The sequence below is a fragment of the Melanostigma gelatinosum genome (genome assembly GCF_949748355.1).
Source record: "Melanostigma gelatinosum genome assembly, chromosome: 9".
Lineage (NCBI taxonomy): Eukaryota > Metazoa > Chordata > Actinopteri > Perciformes > Zoarcidae > Melanostigma > Melanostigma gelatinosum.
The window spans coordinates 8,635,718-8,659,849 of record NC_136642.1 but is presented as its reverse complement, the minus strand read 5'-3'; the positions used below and the strand labels follow the sequence as shown (position 1 = coordinate 8,659,849).

The window sequence follows — 24,132 nt, the reverse complement described above, 5'->3', positions numbered from 1 at the left end:
CAATTTTCATGTTCACTCAGAATAATTTAGACATTTGTCCGTCAATGTTAACGAACATTGTGCAATTAAAATAGGACTGAAACAGTGTCAGTAAGCACATCTATGAAAGTGTGGGAAAATCCTGGAACAAATGTCACCGTTTACAAAGAAAATATACTCTACATAGTGGATTCCGAATCTTTCGAAACACTGTGTGGGTTTCCAATCTTCAGACTGCACCTATTCTGGTTAATCTTCCACAGATATTCATATGCTTCATGCATATTATCATGTGAAATGACAGCTGCTCCTCCACTACAACAACAACAACAACATCTAAACATCCAAATTTACAAGGTTGACTCAAACTTCACCGACAGCATGAGCTGCACTCAATTTGAACCCAGATATCCCGGTAGTTAGTCAGTTATTCTTCAATATCCATTTTCACTACAACAATGCTATAAAAACATCAGATTACTTTCAAGACAATGACACTGAAACCTAAAAATGCAATCCCATTTAAATGTATTCAGTGTGAGGTGTCCTTACTGCTGATTTCATATAGTAATTGTGCGCTGAAGTGGTTTTCACTTCCATAAATCTACTTTCTTTGAGGCGTGCTATCTAAAGACACGTGGGTTGGTTTTCCTGTGAAAACCACATTCAACAACTGTGGTTGTGAACCCGGCCATCTGCAGAGCTGCAACCATGTCTTCACAGCTCAAATCCTTCCATGTCCACGTTAGCGATTACAAAAGACATCCTGTGCTGAACACAGACGCAATTCCACACATGTGCTCTGCAAACAATGTCACAAGGAATGCTTAGTCTACAAATATGCCTCATGTGTAGTTTTACCAGATACTAATTTAAGGGACATGCATGTGTTATGCACACAGACATCAAACATTTTTTCATATGAATAATGCGTTTTCATATGAATACACACGTTTGTTGTATTGTATTTTAAAAGGCATGTATATGCTTGTTTCCCCAATGTGCCTCCTTTACAACATTGAACATGCTTCTTAAAAGATGTACCAACAACAATTTTCAGCCATGCAGTATGCAAATACAGAGTTTTCCAGAGCCAACAAAATATGTGGATTTCCAATACCCATAATCATTTTTCCACGTTTGACCCAATTGGTCAAAAATAACCTTGGGGGTGTGGTCAACAAGGAAACAGGAGCGCAACCGATGCATATAAACCAGGACTCCAGGCTAAGTCTCTCATCGACAACATCACACAGCAACCATGAGGTCTCTGGTCTTCGTTCTGCTCATCGGAGCTGCTTGTAAGCATGTCTTTCTGCTTTTGTTCTGATTACTAAATGCAAGGGAAGAAAAGCGTCACTTGTTTTCTAAACATTTGGCCTCCGGTGTTTTTTTCAGTCGCCACGGAGGAGGACAAGATCGTCGGAGGGTATGAGTGCACGCCTCACACCCAGGCCCATCAGGTGTCCCTGAACTCCGGCTACCACTTCTGCGGTGGCTCCCTGGTCAACGAGAACTGGGTGGTGTCTGCTGCTCACTGCTACAAATCGTATGTCTAACGCCAAATTATGGAGGACAAATAATCAATCTGCTTTTCACAGGAATCGTGAACCTCAGCTGCCACTAAACCTCTCTTTCCTCTCCAGCCGTGTGGAGGTGCGTCTTGGAGAGCACAACATCAGGGTCACCGAGGGAAGCGAGCAGTTCATCCAGTCCTCTCGTGTCATCCGCCACCCCAACTACAGCTCCTACAACATCGACAACGACATCATGCTGATCAAGCTGAGAAAGCCCGCCACCCTCAACCAGTACGTGCAGGCCGTGGCTCTGCCCACCAGCTGTGCGCCCGCTGGCACCATGTGCAAAGTCACTGGCTGGGGCAACACCATGAGCTCCAGTGAGTAATACCTCCTGCGTTTTGCCCTCACCGTGTATGCTGTTACTGCAGTGCAGCTCCAGTTTCATCTCCGTCTTTCTCTTTTGATCTCCAGCTGCTGACGGAAACAAGCTGCAGTGCCTGAACATCCCCATCCTGTCTGACAGGGACTGTGAGAACTCCTACCCCGGCATGATCACCGACGCCATGTTCTGCGCTGGATACCTGGAGGGAGGCAAGGACTCTTGCCAGGTATGTAATTCGATGTTCACGCAGAAATGCAGCAATGACTGTGTGGACTACTTGGTGTGACTTGTTGGCTTCTATCAAACCTTTTTCACACTCTGAACTCTCTTTCTCAGGGTGACTCCGGTGGCCCCGTCGTGTGCAACGGTGAGCTGCAGGGTGTTGTGTCCTGGGGCTACGGGTGTGCTGAGAGAGACCACCCTGGTGTCTACGCCAAGGTAAGCGTTCAACAATGAAAATCCAATCAACACAATGTGTGTCCGGTTTCTTCTGCGATGCTGTGCTGATTCACTGTTCTAACTGTGGTTCTCTTCATTTGTAGGTCTGCCTCTTCAACGACTGGCTGGAGAACACCATGGCCAGCTACTAAGTGGTCCAAAGAAGCAAGTTCAGTCAAGAAGCTCACTATCATTTGCTTCTAATGTCCCATCTGTAGTACTGAACAATATGGCTAATAAAAAATGTAAAGCAAAAAAATTCACGGCGATGGCGCTTTTTGTGTGTGTGTGCACTGCACTATGCTACCAGGTTTGAATTGTTATAATCAATAAAGATTCCTTATCGTAGCTGTTATAGTTATAAATGTACACGGAATTCACTTGGCATTAATTGTTGCTTACAGTTTTCCGTACATGGTGTGTTATGAATTGGCAGTTTACCTTACAATAATAAAAACCTATTCAGCAAGTGATATTATCAAGATGATAAGATCCTTGATTAACAGGTTAAAAAAAACACAAACAAAGAAATCCATTGCTCACAAACAAATGACAAAACAAATGTCAATGCATTGTTTATTTCTCTGACATAATTGTGATTGCTGTTGCCTTCAGACTCACGCTCCGAAGTTGATGTTGTGATATTGCTCGAAAATGTTGCATTGAATTGAACACTTTTACATTTTATTTTGATTGAACTGATGATGCTTGAATCAAAATAATTGTTGGGTTCTTTTTATGCATCTTTGTGGAAAATGCTTCTTCCATTGCAGCAACGGGTTTCAAATCAATGTTTATATTATGTTTATATTCCACAAAATGCTTTCCTCATAGAATACAACAAATCTTCCACATTAGGACATCCCCTCAAATGTAACCCTCTTTGACAGTATTTTTATAAAGCAGCTATGGGGACGACGGGTACTTCTGCATTATATAGTAGAAGCCTCACGACTCATTAGAGTAGAGATGTCTGTGGTGGTTGTTTTCAATTAATAATTCAGCTTCATTTCCCAGCATTTAGAATATGAATACATTTATTATACATGGATATATAACACGATTTTTAAAAGGGACTTTCATTTTTTTACATTTGGTAATTGATTTACCGGTACTCATCTGTCATATTCCAGTTCATCACCTCATCTCGTTCTGTGTCTTGTTTCACTGTGACGATGATGATGGTGATGGTGATGATGATGAGGGATAATCCACATTGCTCTCTGTGAAGAGCAGATGGGAGATATTTCTGTGCATTTCTTCCCATTGATTTTTCCGACAATCTATTGCTTGCTGCAAAAGTGTTAAACAAGACGTGTGGCATCACTTTCAACATGACTGACTGCTGATTTTCAACCAACAGCTTCAACTCACCTTTCATGGACAAGAAAACAAGGCAATTGTGGTAAGAAGGGCATTTCTATTCTTGTTGAAGGGTCAAAGTAATTGCAGTGTTTTGGGGCATCACCTTGTTTACCTGAATGATGGTGATAGTTTAAGTGATGATTTTCTTTTTTTATTGAAAATGTGACTTGAAGCTTGTGTTGCATCTTATCTGTTGTTTTTTTTGCTCAGCCTAAAGTGACTTCAAAAGCTTATTTAAAAAAAAAAGAAACTTTTTCTTTCATTCTCTTGAAGAACAGTAGAGCACCACATTATTAGACACCTCACAGAATGAAGTTCTTTAGCATCATCCTTTTAAACTAAAGGAAGGAGAGTATGAGTCAAAAAAAATGGACCTGCTGTGGAAACATACTGTCTGTTTTATTTGATTTCTCTGCCACCAGATTTTTGGCAGAGACCAAGTTCTCGGTTGTAAATGGAAATCATTGAACACATTTCAATGGAAGTCTAACTCCTCTTCAGATTCTTGTCGGATTCTGACATTGATAAATGGGGTGTTGCAACATCTGCACCCTTCCTTTCCAGGTTTATAAAGCCTCCTGCACTCAGGAGACAGAAAATCAAAGTGAGCGCAGTAGCCTATTCAAGTGCTGCGACAAAGAAAAAGAAGGAAAAGACTAACAAAACCTTTTTACCACTATTCATGCAGCTTTTGAATGCTAAACACCAATGCTCAATACACTTGTCAACAGGTGAACGCAACACTTTGTGTGTCTTATTTTGATGAAAATCTCATGGATTGATTGTTGATGTGGGTCAAGAAAAGGCTAATTCACACACAATATGTTCGATTTTCTCACAAGCTGATGCAATGTTGTGACGTTTTACAGTGTAACTGTTTGATTGTGGTTTATATGTTTTTTTGCTGGAAATGTCACCACTGACTTGAAACAAACCCAGAAAACAGTATTGCTGCATTGGGAGCAGATGTCGACAATAATGTACACAGTGATGCATCACAAAATTGTAGATTTTATTGATTGTGCCCTGACTAAACACATCTCACATCTCTCTCTCTCTCTCTCTCTCTCTCTCTCTCTCTCTCTCTCTCTCTCTCTCTCTCTCTCTCTCTCTCTCTCCCCCCCCAACTGTTTGTCATTGTGGCTCCCAGCTGCTCTCCCACTGCTTTTCCTTGTGACACTACCCACCACCGCCTCCTGCCTCTCCCAGTTTAAATCTCTCTCTGGTTTCCCCTCTCTCGCGTAGCTCTGAGATGGGAGCTCACAGGCTAGGTGTATCTGGAGAGAATATCGTTGATCCAGGGCATCAGAGAGCAGACTTTGGTGTAAACGCCCGGGTAGTTGGGTTGAGCGCAGCCCTGGCCCCAGGAGACAATACCTTGCAGCTCCCCATTACACACCAGAGGACCCCCAGAGTCACCCTGAACAGGTAAGAGAGAAGAGTTCATTCCTTCCAGCAAAGCATCCCATCAAATGTTTTTCTTTTCTGTGTAATTGTGTGGAAATACCTGACAAGAATCCTTGCCTCCCTCCAGGTATCCAGCGCACACCATGCGGTCAGTGATCATGCCGGGGTAGGAACCATCGCAGTCCTTGTTAGACAGAATGGGGACCTCCACACACTGCAGGTAAAACGGGTTGAACACTGCAAATAAGAGCAAGAAAAACAGATTCAACATGACCATATTACATCAAACCACTGTAAAGTTTTCAAGCAAGTCACTGTTAGCATTAGCTTGTGATATGTTAGCTCAGCAACAGCTGATCAAATTCTGCTGGCCACAATCCTCATGTCAGCAGATCCATCTCGTCATCGGCTAGCAATAAGACAACTGGTTTTCTGTGTACACATTAATATATATGTATAAATATCAATAGTCTTTAAATATATGACATTTTCTGTACTCTTATCTGGTTAATGTTTTATTTCATTAAATTGATCATTTTTGTGATAGCAGCTAATACTGTCTCTGTTCAAGGTGAGGTGGTCCGCTTCTACTGAAACACAGTGGGGGAACTTTTATTTGAGGCTTTTGCTATAATGTGTTGTAAATCTATAGAAGGCCAGAGTGTCATGAGCAACATTTTGTTGATGACCTTTTAATGTGAAGATTTGGTGCTTCCTCACCTTGATCAGTGTAGATGTTGCCCCATCCAGACACTGTGCACATGTCCCCCGGTGCGGGGCAGGCTTTGGGCAGGGCGACAGGCTTGACGTACTGGTTCACGGTGACGGGGTGCGCCAGCTTCATCAGCATGATGTCGTAGTCCAGGGTCTGGTAGTCATAACTCGCATGCCAGTAGATGGCATCCACTGACATGAACTGCTCCGTGCCCTCGTTCATCCAGATGTGGTTGTCACCCAAGACGGCAATCTGCGAAAAGGGGCTGAAGTGGAGACAAACGACAACATTTTCATACTCCTCGTGAATGAATTCATACAAAAACATTCAATCGTATACACACTTTTGCCAGCAGTGGGCAGCAGAGGCGATCCACTGGTCGTTGATGAGGGAGCCGCCGCAGAAGTGGTAGCCGATATTGACAGACACCTGCCAGGGTTGAGAGTGGGCTTCACACTGGTAGCCACCCACAATCCTATCATCCGTAGGTGCTGCAGCTGTGGTGTAGAAGAAAAACAAAATGTGTCATGTTTACAACAGTTACAGTTCTTCTTTACCCTAAAATTGTTGCGCATGCTGCAGGTATGGTTTACCTGCAGCGCCCAGGAGCGTGACAACAATCAGGCCAATCATCTTGTGGCTGACTCGAGCCTTCCTACTGGACTGGACGTGAATGATCTGTCATCCACTGCATTTATACCTGAACTCTGTGTTTTTCCATGCTCTCCCTCCTCCTCCACACCTCCATACCTCCACCCAATACACACCCACCCCCGAATCTCCTACCGCCCTTATCCCTGCCCTGAGAAATAACCTTATCTTTTCGTGTGCCACGTTCATCCTTTCAGTTAATAAGTGAGCCACATCTTACATATTTTTGGCCTTGGAGAGTGTTTTCTGTACTCTGTTTTAGACGGATCATTTTCTGCACCTTTCACCGAAAATAAATGTGCTTATTCTTTGTATGGGACACACATTTTTAGCAGACACCACACCAAATGATTGTTTCCAGCCATAACATGTTATTACATATAGGTTGAATACAATAGAAGACAATCACTTATTCTGCACTCATTGGAACTTAAAGTCTGACACAGAAACAGAAAAAGACAACATTTTAGTTTTCTGCTTCAGAGACGACAGATGATCTCTTTCTCACCTCTCTTGGCTTTTGTTCAAGTGGAACCAAAAGCGGAGCCAGAAAACAGAACTCATTCGAACAAATTATTATTCATAATATATTTGCCATGGAGTCTCTTCGTTAAAAACAAGTTATTGCTGTCATTTTCTCCTTTTTTTCTTAAATTGGCCCGAAGCTAAAAGAAGGTTATATAACTGTTTTCAGTGTTTGATGTTGCAGCTTGCCAACAATAAGTGACCTATGAGAGAACCTTAAACAGGTGTTACATGTGTGAAGACCTTGGTCCATATTCGGAAATGAGGTGCACAGATGACATAACCACAGGGGGTGTGCTACGATGGAGCAGAAGTGCCCACACACAAAAATGGGAACTTAGTGCCAAGACACGAAGGACACGAATGGGGTCAACAGGGAGAGGGAGGAGATGAGGACGGGGGTAAGGGGGCAGGGAGGCAGGGGGGGGCGAGCACAGCGAGGCTGGTGGGATATAAATATGAGCCAAGGTGTGTCCAGGTGTCTTCTGATCTTTCACCTGACACCATGAGACTGCTGGCTCTGCTGCTGATGATCGGAGCTGCTGGTAAAGACACAGACACATGCACAAGGATACATACCGTACATACTTACACATATAAGAGTGCACACACACACACACAAAGCCGTACTGTAATGTCAGCAATTTCATAAAGGTGATGGAAAGTTGTAGTTAAAGATAACTTTAACACAGATGTGTCTCTTTCTCTGTGTGTGCGCGTGGCAGCGGCAGTTCCCCGAGAAGATGGCAGAATCATTGGCGGGCATGAGTGTGATCCTCACTCTCGTCCGTTCATGGCCTCCCTCAACTATGGCTACCACTTCTGTGGCGGGGTGCTTATCAACAAGCAGTGGGTGCTCTCCGTTGCTCACTGTTGGTACAAGTAAGTATGCATCAATGGAGAAAAGATTACTTTCAAATCTTATAAGCATTATCCTCTCGTTGCCAGGTTGTTTTTGCCATGTGTCTTGCTTGATTTTTATGCTTTTTTTCCCCTTTGAGATGTAGAGAAATATTATATGAAACATAATACTGAAAGCTTTTTCTGCTTCCACATTCTAATTGGAATATTTCACTTCCTCTCTCAGTCCCTATTCCATGCAGATCATGCTGGGAGAACATGATTTGCGAGTGTTTGAGGGTACAGAGCAGCTCATGAAGACCGAAAACATCATCTGGCACCCTAGGTGAGTAAAAATTGATAAATCCATTGCACGATTTCATTTTTTGTCTGATTCATTTATTCAGTGCAGAGAAACAGCTACAGTCGAAAGCTTATTTCATTTTTCTCTGTGTGCAGTTATGACTACCAGACTCTGGATTTTGACATAATGTTGATCAAGCTCTTCCACCCAGTGGAGGTGACCGCAGCAGTCGCCCCCATCCCGTTGCCCACAGGGTGCCCAATGGGGGGGCTCCCCTGCTCTGTGTCTGGCTGGGGCAACACTGCCATCGATGGCGAGGGTGGGTTGATTATAATGTAGTTTGATACGTAGCTCACCCCACTTAAACCTTTCAGCTGCCTAAAATACTCACTAGGGCACCAGCTGTTTATTAATCCGCGGCTGAGAATAGTCCCCAACAAACCTAATCTTGTTTGAGTGACTTTTGCACAAAAAGCAGTGTCCAGCTGTTTTCATTTTACAAAATGTATGTCTATATTTGTTGTATGTTTTTATAGGTTACATATAGATTCACTGATTTTAGATTTAGTAGGGACAAACGGGCTTGGGACTGGGAGTCAGACAAGCTGGTGAAACGGACGACAACATTATTGGTTTTTCTGTTCTGCCTGTTACAGTGCACATGCCCACCCTTCTGCAGTGTTTGTATGTGCCCATCGTGGATACCCAGGACTGTGAGAACGCCTATCCTTACATGATCTCTCGCAGGATGGTGTGTGCCGGATTCATGGATGGAGGCAGAGACGTATGCAATGTGAGTTTTACAATAACTTCCAAACACTAACTGGCTTCACAGATCTGTCTGTGTGGAAGAATTAATCGCATGCTCACACTCACTTTGTCAGGGTGACTCCGGCAGCCCTTTGGTGTGTGCCGGAGAGGTCCACGGCCTGGTGTCATGGGGTCAGGGATGTGCCCTGCCTAACTACCCCGGCGTCTACGTCAAAGTGTGTGAGTTCCTCTACTGGATTGAAGACACCTTGGCAGCCAATCCCTGAAGAAATGACCGATTTTCACTTTACTTTTCTTGACTGTTTCCACTGGTTCCCCTCAGTCCTATTTTCTTTTACAGCCCTGACTTTACTTTTCTGTCTTTCTCTGATGCCTTGTCTCCTATGAAGTTTTCATATCCAAAATCAACACACGTGCTATAACGTAGAAAACTAAATAAAACCACTTGGTATATATTCTATTCTCATTTGTCTGTTCACATCCATAATGGGAGAAAACAAAAACAGCAAATGAAACTATAGGAGCTTAAGTATATGTCAGTTACAGTTTTATTTGTTTGATTTTAATACCATAAAAGACAGTTTGGTGTACTTACATAGAAACACATAATTATTCACATAACTTATTCATAAGAACAAACTTCAGGACTGGGTTAAATGACGAGGTAGCATTTTTCTAATGTTTCCTATATTCACTATATGTGATTGCCCCCCTTCGTTTGTCCATAATATATTACATTTTCAAATATCAAGCCTTTCATTCATTTATATTATTTCATGGAGGCTCAGAAAACCATTTCATTTTAAAGAATGAGTGAACCTACTGTGGAGGTCATGACAGTGTGATTATTGAACAGTGGGAGGCCTCTGTTAGCAGGTTTCCTGTCAGTCCCACGCACTCATCACAACTTCAGCAGTGTGGTTGACACACGGTCATTTACAGTTAGACATGACACCAGAAACTATTCTTACATTCAATGAGGACTGATTTCTGGATTGGAGATGTGTTAGTCCTCAAGTATTTCTCATTTTAATAAAAGAGTCTGTAATTTGTGGAGGTTGCTTTTCTATAAGGACGACATTCTTCTCGTCATCTCTCCCAGCTCACATTTGTCTTCTCTGAGCCCTGCTCGCCGCTCCTCCCTCTCTTTATGTCTTCGTCTCTGTTTGACTGGACTGGAAGGTGCGAGCCATGCTGCTCCACCTACACATGAACACAAAAAGAGATCATACTCAAATGGCTCAGCTGTGAAATATTCACGTTTCATTTCATGGATCCACTTTCTAGATGAATGAAACAATTCTAGCTGAGACTTGTATTCGACTATGAGTTACCGATGAAGTTTTGAGTCGTAACTTTTTACTGGAATTGAGAAGACTGAATGCATAAATGGTCTCAAAGCCATTGCATGGTGGGCATGACATGAGGGTAAAACCCTGGGAGCAAAACTAAAGTAGAATCTACTTATCTCCACAGCAAACATTTGGACCTGCGTCACTAATCGCAGTATTAATTGCTGCATTGCATTGCAATAATTGCTGGAACGGAGCCAGCATTCATTGTCAAAATGTCTGATGTGAAAGGGTCTATGAACAGGTTTCATTTGGGAACAATAAAATAAAGATGGAGGAGTCGGGTTAGCAAGATTCATTCAGAAACAGACTTCTGTGAGGAAAGAAAAGATCATTTGCATAAAAGAACCAAATGAGAAACGTCCTTAAAAGAAACATGCAGTTCCTAATCTTGGTAATATTATTTCAACAACAATGTGGGCTTCTTTTGTTACGAGTGTTCCTCGTATGCTATCAATTTCTGAACACGGGGAGGATTTAATTTATTTTTGAAAACAATTTTGGAGCTACCAGTTTATAACCATTTTACATTTTTCAGATTACATCATCTGCATAGTGCAGAATAATGTCAATTATATTTATATTTCAACACAGTGCACAGTTCAGGAGTGTAGGCTATAAAATGCCGTGACTTACTGTCGAGACTCTTCTGAGCAGAAGACGAAAACTTTGCTTCTGTGATTAATTCAGCGCTGCTTAAAACAGAACAAGAAGAAATGGAAACAAAGGTTAATCACTTAATCAACTCCAATATATGTCTTTAGCATGATACTCTTTACTGATGATTCGTAACACTGCAAACATAATAACAATTGTCATATTTGTGTGTGAAACTAGTTTAGTAAAACAGTTCACTATATACTAAATATCCCTTGTTTACAATGTTCTTTTTATTACTATGCTTTTATTGTATAGGTAAACTAATTAATGGAGAAATATGCATAAAGACACGTGCAATTTAAGGTGGAACCTACAAACACATAACTACAAAACAAACTGCACAATCAGTTTAAACAGTGTCTCACCTTTTCATTTTTGTCTGTTTTTTCTTTCTTCTCGGTGCGTCATTGCCACTCTGAGCCTGCTGACGAGAGAAAACATGTCACAAAGATGCAGCCACCAGCCACTAGGGATGAAGGTAAATACAATACTTACTAAAAAAAAATCACTTTGTTCCAGTAACAATTGACCAAATGTAATTCGTTTCTTTCATCCCTGGCTACTACACATATTCACACTGCAGTTGGTGAGCATACTGTGTCATTATATGTTAATGCTATAGCTTGAGTGTCTGTGGGAACTTACTGAATGGGAAGGGGAGTGTTTGTCCAGAGTCTTGGTTTCTGATGTTGGGGATTGAGTGGAGGGAGATGAACAGTGTGGGGTTGTGCTTTTTCTAGGGAGCAGAGGTGGAGCGCTGAGGTGGGACCTGGGAACCTGGTAATCCAAACTTGAGAACTGTTCAGGGAAAATGTAGGCAGTCAGTGAGGAATTTAAAAAAAAAACTCTGGAGGAGTGCATGTTGCAAACTGATACAATACCTTTTAATAACTGAACTTCAAGCGTGTACTAAATTGAATGAGTTGCAGACGGACACAAACAACAATACAAAGAGTCTGCAGCCATGCTAGTGGTACCAAAGCAATGCGTTGAGCTAAATGCTAATGTCAATATGCTCACATTGACAACTATAGCCTGCTGATGTTTAGCAGGTAATGTTTACCACGTTCACAATATTAGTTTAGCACATTAACATCTGCTAATTAGCACTAAAAACAAAGTACAGCTGAGGCTGATGCAAATGTCATTCGTTTTGCAGGTATTTGGTCCCAAACCAAAGTATTGGACACATTACATTCAACATTGCCCTGATAATGGAGCTAGATGAAACGTTGAGGAATCAAAATGGTTATGACAATGAGGGGCACATGAATGACACAAATATCAACCTCATTGTGGCACAAGAGAAAAGGTCAGGGGATCAACAAATTCCTCCTCTGAGAATCACCAATGTCCACCAAATGTCATGTCAATCCACACAGTAAGTGTTGAGCATTTTCGTTCTGGACCGGAATTTAACAAAACAAATGATCATATACAGAAATATATTCACACACCTTCCTCAGGGCAGCCATTTCTTTTACCATCAGTTCGATGTCCTCATGGTCCTCCTCCTCTTGGTCCTCCTCACCCTCCTCCTCCTCCCACTGACCGCTGCCTGGCTGGTAGGGCTCGACGAGGATGGACTCTGTTCCTCTGATGTCGCAGCGACAGTATGGGCAGGTGTGGCCAGCTGACTTCTGCTGGATAGTTTTCAACGACAGGTCATCGACAGGGTAATGGAAACACCAAATGAATGAATGTGACCCGTTGTCTCGAGAACAGCTTTGTGTCCTTTGAAGTGTAGTGGAATATGTTGGACTCCTCTTCAAAGAATGAAGGCACCAGTTTTCCGAAAAAGATGAAGGAGGTGGAAACCACCAGGTTCAACAGACTCTGTAGATTGCGGTTTCCCCCGAATGTAAACCAGATAAAGATGAATTGTCGTAAGATTTTACTTTCATTGCTTAAGCATACATGCTTAGTCTCTCTCCAGGATTTACAAGTTATCTTGTAAAATCACTTTGGTAATCTTTTGGTAACTTTTGGGATTCAGCTGCAAATGTGTGCAGATGGCTTTGAAATTGTGATTTAGTTCAGAGTTTAAGTGATTGTGAAGGTCTTTGAGTTGTATTGTAAACTTGCTGTTGATGAGGAAGTGTGGTTGACCACAATCTAGACTAACTTACAACTTTTTCATTGTCTGACGTCCACAAAGCATGTTTAATTTTCTTTTCCTGTCAGTCTTTCTCTCTCTCTCACGCGCACACACACACACACACACACACACACACACACACACACACACACACACACACACACACACACACACACACACACACACACACACACACACACACACACACACACACACACACACACACACTAGTGAACAAAGTGAATGTGACCTAAGCAGTTTGAGGAGGATGTGAGCCTGTGTTCACACAGGAAGTCATCAGCCAAATGTCAGGACATGCTGCTCTGCACCTTTGCAAAGACGTAAACACCTCCAGAACAGATTGGAGGCTGTTGGTTGGCTGACATGAAGCTGTAGCAGCAGTTTTAGTTCTGACTGGATGTCTTCAATGTCATTCTAAAAAAAGAGGAAGTAGGAAGTCGGGAGAAAAGTGCACACAGGACATGCTGTCCACCTGAATATAACATTTTCAGACAGACTTTTGGGATTCGGTTGCCATCTAAACTGGTCAAATGTGATCGATTTCATTGAAGGTCAACCGTATAACATTAACTCATTGACATTTACATAGATGTTATCAGTTCCCGTCTACAAGTTTACAGTTGTCAGTTTGCATACTGCATGGCATCTGTCATTGATGGTTCACTTCACAGCCCTTTTCTTTTTTTAACCATTGAACCGAGCTTTGTGCTTGTCTTTCCGGTAAGTTATCAAACTATTTGCTCATGCAAATAATTGGTTTAAGATGCTTTAAATGTCTTTTTGCTCCTTTTTTCTTTTTTTTTTGCTCTTTTGCTCTTTTTTTTTTGCTCTTTTGCTCTTTTTGTGGCCTGAATGACCCAATTCACAAGCACAGGTGTTGAATATTTCCTGAAATATTGTCTTGTGTCAACCAGGCTGACTGATGCAATGTATCGAAAAAAAATGCTCTTATTTCATGAAAAAGGAAGTGGAAAAAGTTCCACATAAACTTAATAGAAATATGTGGATGACATTATAGAACCTTATAGAATTAGCTGTGGTTCATAGTGTTTTTAAAGCAAGACTATGTTAATTTAGATTTTTTTTTTTTTAAATCGAGGAAAGTTTTGCGCAGATAAAACCATTTCTCTGCAATTCTTCATTTCAGTGAAACATTGTATGTGGAGATACTGAGAAGTTTGAGTTTATTGGTTTAAAATGAATACATCAATCATGTCATTGATTTGTGAGGGTTATGTTATAGAACGCACGTGAACATCACTCACGCCCTTTGTTAAACACTTGCATATTTTTGACTGAATCTAGTTTCGTCAACCTGACTGTTTCCCTCCACTAAACACACAAAACGGTTAAAGTAAAAGTCTATATAACATGTCAGTAATAAGCAGAAAGCGGCTGAAGACGAGCATGCGTTTTGAAATTCTGAACAGTTAGGCTACAATGAGTAGGTGGATGTGGATTCATACCTGCCAGCCTGTAAGGCAGGTTTGGCACAGGAGATGCCCACAGGGCTGGATACGAGTGTCCTTATCCCTCTCTGCACAGATCTTACACAGCTGGAAGGTGCTGCCTATGTCACAGTAAAGCTCATACTGCTCCTGTTGGGTGGTACAGTGGCGGCGTGGGTGGATGGACAAGAGAGACAAGACGGAAAACGATAAGAGAACAATCCAGGATATGATTTATGTTATGTCTTGGTAAAGCCTCAGGATCCTGTTGGCAGTTTGATTAATTGATGAAGGAGCATGAAGAGCATCAGCTTACTTCTGTAACTTTGACTTTGCCCCTCTGGGCCGGTTCATACAAGCTTGTCAGGTCGGGGTTCACATCACGGCCATCTGGGTACAGGTAGCTGCAGGCACAGAAGCACACAGCACTTAGAGAAAAAACACAAACAAAGAAAAAAAATGAAGCAGAGAGATGTGTGTGTTTGTCCTGACCAGCCTTCCTTGAAGCCCTGAATGAGTGCCTGATAGAGAGGTGCATTCTGGGGGATGGTCTGGACGATGCTACCTCCACTGGTCACATGGCCAATAGCCCACTGGCCCATTCTTGTGCAGCTCAGGCGAAAGATATAGCTGAGAGAGAGAAATAGATCCTTGTAAATCACACTTGTTTACATGTAGACATTGAAGTTAACAGATATGTCACTTGATTATTATTTAGTTTTTGGGTGTCCGTTAGTCTATCGCAATAATATATTGGTCTGCACTTACTTTGTTATTTTCTGTATTTCAGAAATGAATTACAATACAATTCCTCTCATTCTTAAAACAGCTATACAGTGATGCTACAGTATGGGCCATGATTATTATCATGAGCTGCTGAGTTTGATGAGCTATGAAATATATGCCAAAAACTCAAGAGAAAAAGAAATACATGGTACTTTTACCAGTAATAAAAAGCCTCTTGCCAACTTTTCATAATGAATAGCCAGGTAGTTAAAGATGGAGTGCTGTGTTTCTATGTTGCTTCATGGACCTGATTTCTTACCAATTAGATCAACTGTCAGATTTGAACTCGAGTACTCAACATCCTCCATCGTGCTATTTGAGTTTTGAGATACGCGTGACACATATCATCTTCTCCAGGAAGTGCCATCAGTCAGAGTTTGTTGCTGTGCTCGTCCTCACCTGCCGGGTCTGTGCAGGTAGTGTTCCAGACGAGCTATAACCTGGTCATAGGTGAGGAAGGCCATGTAGCCGGGATGAGTCACCGCTAGCTGGTTCCAGTTCCTTATGAGTGACCCCCAGGGCTAAAATGAGAGGAGACTCAGGATGTTCATGACGTTTCATCATTAAAGGAATAGTTCACTGTTGTGGGAGAAAAAGGCTTATGCGCTGTCTTGCCAAGAGTTGTTGGAGATGAGAAGATACCTCTCTCATGTCTGTTCATTCGATGTAGAGCTACAGCCAGTTAGCTTAGCTTAGCATGAAGACTGGAAACAGGGGGAACCAGCTAGCCTGGCTCTGGAACAAAATCTGCATACTAGCACTTCCAAAATGGACTAATTGACACATCACGGCTTGTTTGTTTAGAATTGTGCAACAAATGATGGCCGGACTATTTCTTGGTACAGATATGAGCGATGTATCCATCTTCTTAATTCTTGGCAAGAAAGCCACTGAGCGTATTTACCAAAATGTTTTAACTATTTCTTCAAGAAATCCGTTTAATATTTTTGATTGGAATATTTCAACCCACCTGAAACAGTCTCGTGAAGATGTCAAACTCAAACACAGTGATGTGGTCATTGCAGGTGAGATCTATTGTTGACTTTAGGGCCATGGACTCCATCCCTTCCTCAAATGTGTGTACACTCCGCAGCTGCTCTTTGAAACTATTCCACTGCACTACACACCTGTCAGAGCATCACATTAGCAGATAGCAAAAGTGGACACACAACTCGGCAACACAAATTGAATTACCCACACTCACTTGTTTCCAAATGAACGCATCCAAAACTCTGCAGCCTCTGTTTTAGTCACCCTGTAGGCGTCACCCTGAAAACCGCCCCCTGGAAACATGGCCCTCAGCTCCCAGAGCATGTGACTGAACAGCAAGGACAGTTTGGTCAAGTTCCTCCTGAGAATGAAAAACACAGCAGACTTTCAGTTGCTGATACAGAAATAGAAATGATATATTTCCTTCGTCTTTTTTATCTCTTGCCTTCTACTTGTATGCGAGAGATAAACTATCTTAGAGTTAAGACTCCAACTTGCACTGAAGTCATGTTTTTCTAACCAGGCAAGTATGTTCAGCAATGACAACTGTGGTAAAAACTATACGCATTGGCTATGATTCGATTGTGTAGAGAATAAAAGAAATAAGTTAAGATACAATTCTACAACCACCTTTTTTTAGAGAAACATAGCTCCAACTGTTGTTCATTTGATACTCTACTGCTTCTTTTCAGTTGGAACAAGCATTGCTGATACTTTCCACAGATACACACACACAGACAAACGCAAACACACACAACAGGTAGTCCAGCGAGCAAACAGGATGCTCTCTGCTGCATGCTTGTCTGTAAATACCACAAAATGTTCCAGTGGCCAGTGTGCCACTTCAGACCGGTGTTTATCAGTATTCACTGTACTCTCTTTCCAGGCTCTTCTAGGCTGATTACATATATGATGTTAACATTATATTAATTGTGCTCATGCATTTTTCAACATTTCCAAATTTTAGCTTTGAAATTTAAAGACGCAGAACCTAAAGCTAGCTCTGAGTGACCCTCAATGTTAACATTAATGCTCACATGTTCTAGATTCAAATCATTTCTGCATCCTAAAATCCATTGAGATTCAATATCCGTGTTTGTTTGGTGAAAAGTTGTTTTGCATTACACGACAACATGTTTTAACTTGAATTAACGTTAAAAAACAACACCCTAAACACAATGAGTACACTAAGATAATAGAAATGTTCATCACATATTTGTGAGTCAAAATGAAACATAAAATGAAACCCGCTAGGGCATAGCCAGTTCCATTTTTTATGTGAAATGTATACATTTGTAAAAACACAAGCTGAATTTTCATCTTTAATCGTAATCGTTTTGATCTATTAATCGACTTATATGTGTTGTTTCTGCTCACAATTCTAGTTGCATGTTGAAACAGAGTTTGCACATTTGCATGTGTTACATCAATTCCAGTCAGAAGAGGTCGAAGCCATCAGTGTGTCACTTAAACCTTCCACTGTCACTGTTTCTGTCGCCTCCCGCGTCAGATGTATCTCACTTCTGTTTTTAACTTCACGTGAAAGAAAATTCTCTTACTAATGGGAGACTAATATCTTCAACCATCCAGCTGTCAATGTTTTTAGAAATAGACTAAGTGCCTGCAGCTTAGTGGCCTGAGTCAGTGGGAAAACAAGCAGAAGAAAAGAGCACATTGTAAGATGTTGTAAAAAATACAAAAGATGATATTTACAAAAGTTGCCGTGCATTTAACCACATTACACCTACTATGCTTGCCACATGACTGCTCATGCAGATCTGGCTGCGGTGGGAAGACCATCTGCTATTATGTGAAAGATGATGCAATAAATATCTAAACATATCTGATTTGCAGATCTTGTTGGAATAAAAATGTTGATAAAATCTGGTGTCTGTAACAATTTGCATACAGTGTGTGTGTAGCAGAGTAAAATTGTCTCAATTGGATGGACGGACAGATGTAAAAGTATAAGAAAGAGATATAGTCCTGAATTTAGGCCGCATGCAGGTTAGAAGATACGGTAGAAAAATGTCTGTTTAAAGCCAGACAGTCTCTCTCCCAAGCTGCTCACATACTGAGGTTGCTTTTGCCAAGTTTCCTCCAAATTAGCATCACAAAGATGCAGGTTTGGCCCTTTTTCCATCTTCGTCATTAGTAGTCCCAACAAGAGACGCAGACGCAGCCCAAACTCCAACGTCTGCTCCAAAATATCCACTTAAGCCAAACAGCAAATTGAATGAACGTTGTCATTTTTTCTTCTTCTCTGGCACACAGTGAGGTATTTGACTTGTGGGAACCGGGGAAGTTATTTAATTAAGCGCTTCTATATATATATAGTGTAACATAGTTATTTGAGTTCATTTAATTATTTGAGTTAGTGTTAGACGCGGCTTCTATCATAACTGTCAACTATTAGGTTATGACTCTTTACGTTATGCAAATAAAGAGGACTATTTTTGGATTCTCTTACTTTTGTTTGAAGAGCATTAGCTGTGTAAAGAGCCCAAGAGATCGCAGGAAGTTTTGGTTTTAATTGTTCCGGCATTTCGTTTGTTTGAATGGGATTTTATTGGTGGCGCTCAAAGAATCCAAGCTCTTCACAGAAAACGTTTCCCCGTTATTCTGGGTAATCCACATAGTTATTATTATCGGAAACACTGTTTCCGGAAATAAATGTTGCTGTTTCAGAATGTAGTTGTAGTTCAGTAGAAATCAGAGACGGATATCTCAAAACCTGAGCAAATAAAACAAAAATGGCTCGATAGTGTCAGGAGAGTCAGACAATGCAGAAATGTATTTATTCATTTATTTGCGTGTATTGGATAATAAACAAATATATGTTTTTGGGCTACACCTACTTATTTCCATTGTCGATTAATCAATTCATCATTTAGTCTCTAAATATAGTGAAAAAGCCCATCACAACTTCTGTGAGTCCAAGATGATGTCTTCCGATGTTTTTTCCGAACAGTCCAAAACTAGAATTACCGCCTTGCAGTTGTATGCCTCCGCCAAACAATCAAGTTGCAGTTTGAATTCATGTCTGTCCAAAATGTCATAATTTGTTCCTGTTAGACATTTGTGTGAAATTGAGTTTTGGCCAGAAATGTGTTTTGTGAAGTCACCGTGACCTCGGTTCATCCCTAAGTCTAAGTGGACTTTTGAGCCACATTTTAAATAATTCTCTCGAGGGGGCTACTGAAATATTGCGTTCACGAGAATTGGAGAGGCGTGAGGTCACAATGACCAGTCCAGGTCCTGATATATCGCATTCCTGAGTTAACGCTGTCGCCGGTGCACAGATCTGTGACTGAGACAATTAATTGATCATCAAAATTGTTGCTGATTACTGTTCTCTCAAGCAGCTAATATTGTTTCGTGATTGATGTTTTGTCCTCCAAAATGGGAAACAACATGGGACAGAACATGACTCTTATAAAATGAATGGTTACTTTATCATGAGCAGTGCTCAAAAGGCCAGAGGATAAAGGACGCAATCATTACAGAATGAATCAGCCATTTGATTAGATAATTATATATATATATATATTTATTTATTTATGTATGTATTTATATAAGTATTTATTTAAACGCTTCATACACTTCTTTCTTGTGTAAAGATGTCAGCCAGGGTCCGTCTTACCTGTAGCTGGACGTCTCCTCAAACATTTTCTCCCGTCCCTCTTTAAACAGCAGCAAAGCTCTCTCCGTCTTATCCAGCAGGTTTCTGACATGGACCCTCAGGTACTTGGCCTCATCTCCCCGGAGCACCTGGCCGCCTGCCGCCCTGGGGCCTCGGTAGGGCTCCCAAACCTTTGTGAGCAGTGTTGTTGTCTCCGATACCAACTCTGGCAGGTATGGTGGACTGTTCCTCAGGCCCAGCTGGGGATTAGTGCACAGCTGGCGGAGCTTGTCCAGTCTTTTGAGGGCCTTGTCCACCAGCCGCCGGTCTCCACTGGTGGGGGGCTGGGAACTCAATTTCGGGCTCAGGGAGGCTCCTGAACTTGCTGCCTCCATCATTCCGCTCTTGTGAAGTGATGTGAATCAAAAATAACTTTACAAGTCAGTCTGTCCCCGTGTAAGGGGGCGTGACAATAAGTAATAATGGTCCTACTGTTTTAAGAGATGTGAAAGCTCCCTTTTGAATATGTGAAGGTTTATAAGCAAAAATAGGAGCAGCTCTTCATACTGGCTTAGGTTTTAAGATGGTATTTATTATCTTTACAGTGATTTTTGTGAGTTCCCAGCTTCATCTGAAAAACACACATCTATAGCCTCCTCATACAGCATCCATTCTTGATCCATATGATAATAATCCAACAGTATTACATCATCAAACAATAGATGGCACGTTTGATTACTGCATCTCTAAAAATGCATTTTGAAGCTTAGCCTTTTGACCCCAGAGATCCACTCCGGTCCGTTTGTAGCCTCTCACTCCTCAGTCAGGTCAACACAATACAAAAATATGTTTACAATATACAGAGGCTGTTTTAAAAAAAAGACTTTCACAACATCAACAATATAACACAAGAGGCCAAGCATGAGAAAGAGTGAACTGAAAACAAAGGAAGGGAGTGCCTGCCACTGATACTCAACTCTGAAACTGTTTCAACTTCTACCATCCCAACTCACTCCAGCCCTACATATTCAGCATATCTAGCACACTTACCGATTTTCATCATGCGCACAGCTCGGCAGCACAGCAGTCCCACATAGTCAGGGTCAACAGACAACTATCGACATCACAGCGGAAAACATGTCCTCTGTCATTGGCTAAAATGTTTCTGCTTCTTCTTTGTTTCTCTTTCTTGATGTCACCCTCGCGTTCTCTCTCTCTGTCTCTCTCTCTCTCTCTCTGCACCCTTTGATTGGTTTCCTGGTTGCAGCCAGCCAAACAGGTCTGTTTTCTTTGCTGGAGTGCAAGAGAGAGAGAGAGAGAGAGAGAGAGAGAGACATCAAGAAAGAGACACAAAGAAGAAGCAGTATGGAAAGACAGAGAGGTGAGAACTCATACCTTAACATTGGAATCAAAGCGGTGACTACGTGGTATGCAGACAGCAGTCAGACTACTTATTAACTGACAGTATGCCTGTGTGTTCAAAGGAAAAGTTACCTCCAACAGTTGGCAGCTATGGACTACAAATATTTACAGTGTAGGGCTCATCATTAATAACTGTTGTCATCTAAACGAGGCCAGATGACTGAATCTGTACTCGTTTAAATACGCAATTGTTGTTTGTTTTTTACTATGTTACTGAAACATAATTTTCTTTTTAGTTGTTCTTTTCAGGCTTTGTGGGGAAAAAATATATATATATATATATTTTTTTAAAGGGTAAAATAAAGTTGTCTGCTCCGCGTTCATTGACCAGAAGATGGCAGTGGTGCACCATTCTGTATTCTTTAGGTTGCGGAGAAAGCTTTACACGTCCATGGTGCGACTTCCTTTTCTGCTCAGGACGCCATTACTCCCCCTGTATCTGCATATGAAATAGTTGTTTGCGGCTATATTCGTTTTCTGAACATTATTGAGAACCTTTAATCTAACCTAAATACTCTCATCATATATCTTTTGATTATGTTTTCATTCAACAATTTTACAAATTCAATACATTTTGAATATATTTGAGTTCTTGTTTTATTCCTCTAGGGGGGATTTAAATCAACTCTGCTTCAGCTCAAATAAATAGCTTATTAATATCCTTTTCAGCAGTAGTTGGAGTATCAAGTAAAACTACATATGTATTAACACCAGAATGTACACATTCTTCATATAGTAAATAAAAGCACAACAATTGTCCATTTCAAAGTGTGGTAATATGGAGAGTGCATTGTAAGCAATAGTTTGACCCCTCATGGTAAAATGAGAGGTTTTCTAAAGGGAATCGGATGCTACACTACCGCTTTTTTCCACACTGATCGCATAAATCAACACAACATTTAAGTTCCTCGTGGTAGCTGTAACAATTCCTTCAACGCTAATATCAGGCCAACATTTGAATTATCAATAAATAATTAGAATGAGAGAACTGACAACCTCTGCTTCAACATCCACAAGAGGGAGACACTAACTCAGTCACAATTTAGCCAATGACGTGTTGTCACTGAAATCTGATTATTTTACCCATTTAAATGTCAGTGTCCAGCTTATGTCCCCTTAACTAAAGAGCACAGTATGTGCTTTAAAAAATACTTTACAATCGTATGACTCAACTGAACAAAAACAGGCTTCCTGCTAGATTTTCTCCAGTTGTTCATGTTGCAGAAGCCCCGCCAACGGCTGCAAAAGACAAATGTCAACGCTACTTGCGCAGCAGCCAGTGAGAGCAAATGTTTGCTCTGTATTGTTGAAATGTAGTTTCGTTCTTTGGAAAAAGTATAGTATTTCTTAATGCTTCGTTTTGTTTCACCTTTTCTCTTGCGGCACAAGAGGGCCTCATGCTACCTCTTCATCTGTGCCAGAGATGACTCTGCATTCATCATGCTGCAGTGTCTCAGAAAACTGAGCCACTAAATATTAATATTGATCTGGGGATACTGCTGTTTCCATGTGTGAATGTTCTTTAAGCTCATCAAACCTCAGTCAGTGTCTCATTCACATAGACCTCTGTCAAGTGTGTGTTCAGGGTAAGACTGGCCGTTAAAGAGGTAGGCCCGTGTTTTTCATGAACAATGATACTTAATGCCAGAGGAGACCCTAATGGTTGAGTGTATTGACAGCTGCAGAGCATGTTTGTGCAGTATCTGGGTGTTTTAGGGACTTTAGACACCAAGTTTGACTTTCCGTTGCCAACTCCACACTTCAGTGGAAAGAGGAAAGTCCCAAATTGACCCTGGTAATCAAACCCTGGTCTGAGGGTGGAGTAGGATAAGATTACAGACAAGGAGGTAAGGTGTTATTTGTGTGTGTGTGTGTGTGGGTGCATATGCATACTAGTATATGCACATTTATGGTTTGTATAAGTGTTTGTGATCCGGTAACTTGGCCACATGCAGGGCAGCAGTGACATGGCATCAACTGTTCAGGTGGTTTGGATCGGGCATCTTCTCTCTGCATGTGTCCCCGTTTAATTCTCCTCATTCCTACTTTTGGGAGTGCAAGTTCAGCTCTGAGTCTGTATCCAGGTGGCATATGTACAACCTGAGGCAATGAGCTGACTGACACACTGCACATCCAATGCAGTGCAATTTACTTCAGCTTTCATATCTTGTTTCTTTACAATGCAATGAGTTCACAAATTTGCACAAATGCAGAAAATTGAGCATTTGTAAAGCATATTACGAGAAAGCTGTAATTTATAGAAGAGTACAATCAGTTGTAATGTAATAGTATCTGTTCTGTCAAAACACGGGTGTGAAGGCTGAGACATGAACAAAATAACATTCAAAAAACCCTTTCCATGACATCATTAAGAGGGCACAGAAAAGTTCAGAGAGGAAGTTTACCTTTCAAAGTCTTTCTGTTTTTGAAACTCTTTGTCTATTGATCTGACGTTAACACATAAATGGTAATATGCCCAATTACAAAACAAAAGTATATGTAACTCTGCACATTACATGTTGTTGAAGTCAGTATTTCTATGTTGCATGCTCTGGTTTAAGGTGGGACAGAAATACACTTTATTACCTGCAAAATTTCTCCATAACATGCAAATATATATGAATCTAGAAGCTTTCATTTATTAACATGACTGAACAATTCAAAGCAGTGAAAAATTGAAAGAAAAAGAAAATTACAAAGGAAAACTTAGAAACAAAGTGTGCCCTGTGAGCATGGCTGAGAATTTCAATGCATTTATGTTGTCCATGTTGACAATTAAGAAACATGCAGGCGGGGTAGCCTGCGTCTGTAGGCTACAAGCCCAAAAGCCCAAAGC

General features: G+C 41.2%; 4 protein-coding genes across 8 annotated transcripts; 2 read left to right on the top strand and 2 right to left on the bottom strand.

Moving 5' to 3' along the window:
- Positions 1-1,214: 1,214 nt before the first annotated feature.
- On the top strand, positions 1,215-2,528 carry LOC306782080 (trypsin-1). The gene is made up of 6 exons (XM_079275259.1): positions 1,215-1,280; positions 1,378-1,528; positions 1,626-1,876; positions 1,971-2,107; positions 2,218-2,319; positions 2,424-2,528. The coding sequence occupies exons 1-6, from the start codon at positions 1,241-1,243 to the stop codon at positions 2,469-2,471; spliced, it is 729 nt and encodes a 242-aa protein (XP_079131385.1). The 5' UTR covers positions 1,215-1,240; the 3' UTR covers positions 2,472-2,528.
- A 2,423-nt stretch (positions 2,529-4,951) lies between these two features.
- On the bottom strand, positions 4,952-6,439 carry LOC306782696 (trypsin-2-like; the record flags this gene model as incomplete). Its single annotated transcript, XM_079276140.1, has 5 exons — positions 4,952-5,104; positions 5,192-5,328; positions 5,812-6,071; positions 6,150-6,303; positions 6,400-6,439. The coding sequence occupies 5 exons, from the start codon at positions 6,437-6,439 to the stop codon at positions 4,952-4,954; spliced, it is 744 nt and encodes a 247-aa protein (XP_079132266.1).
- Positions 6,440-7,487: 1,048 nt separating this feature from the next.
- On the top strand, positions 7,488-9,163 carry LOC306782076 (trypsin-like; the record flags this gene model as incomplete). The annotated part of the gene is made up of 6 exons (XM_079275256.1): positions 7,488-7,527; positions 7,708-7,864; positions 8,070-8,168; positions 8,282-8,445; positions 8,783-8,919; positions 9,011-9,163. The coding sequence occupies 6 exons, from the start codon at positions 7,488-7,490 to the stop codon at positions 9,161-9,163; spliced, it is 750 nt and encodes a 249-aa protein (XP_079131382.1).
- A 326-nt stretch (positions 9,164-9,489) lies between these two features.
- On the bottom strand, positions 9,490-21,054 carry cblc (Cbl proto-oncogene C, E3 ubiquitin protein ligase). Of its 5 annotated transcripts, none has more exons than XM_079276251.1 (13): positions 20,925-21,054; positions 19,896-20,278; positions 16,467-16,613; positions 16,233-16,389; positions 15,662-15,783; positions 14,969-15,106; positions 14,793-14,880; positions 14,495-14,626; positions 12,367-12,552; positions 11,555-11,707; positions 11,275-11,333; positions 10,886-10,944; positions 9,490-10,100 (listed from the first exon to the last, which is right to left on the bottom strand). In XM_079276251.1, the coding sequence occupies exons 2-13, from the start codon at positions 20,270-20,272 to the stop codon at positions 9,964-9,966; spliced, it is 1,755 nt and encodes a 584-aa protein (XP_079132377.1). In that variant the 5' UTR covers positions 20,273-20,278; positions 20,925-21,054; the 3' UTR covers positions 9,490-9,963. The 5 variants fall into 5 exon arrangements, with proteins under 5 accessions (XP_079132377.1, XP_079132379.1, XP_079132380.1 ...); XM_079276253.1 differs by having other exon boundaries at positions 10,886-10,941; XM_079276254.1 differs by having other exon boundaries at positions 11,275-11,330.
- Between the last annotated feature and the right edge of the window lie 3,078 nt (positions 21,055-24,132).

What these genes read in the sequence shown, in the direction of transcription:
- LOC306782080 (XM_079275259.1), top strand. Translation starts at nt 1,241, where the DNA reads ATGAGGTCTCTGGTCTTCGTTCTGCTCATCGGAGCTGCTT. An exon ending in TCTGCTCATCGGAGCTGCTT is followed by an intron (nt 1,281 to 1,377) that starts GTAAGCATGTCT and finishes TGTTTTTTTCAG; the next exon opens with TCGCCACGGAGGAGGACAAG. An exon ending in GGGCAACACCATGAGCTCCA is followed by an intron (nt 1,877 to 1,970) that starts GTGAGTAATACC and finishes TTTGATCTCCAG; the next exon opens with CTGCTGACGGAAACAAGCTG.
- cblc (XM_079276251.1), bottom strand. Translation starts at nt 20,272, where the DNA reads ATGATGGAGGCAGCAAGTTCAGGAGCCTCCCTGAGCCCGAAATTGAGT. An exon ending in ATGCGTTCATTTGGAAACAA is followed by an intron (nt 16,390 to 16,466) that starts GTGAGTGTGGGT and finishes ATGCTCTGACAG; the next exon opens with GTGTGTAGTGCAGTGGAATA. An exon ending in TCTTCACGAGACTGTTTCAG is followed by an intron (nt 15,784 to 16,232) that starts GTGGGTTGAAAT and finishes CTCTCATTTTAG; the next exon opens with CCCTGGGGGTCACTCATAAG.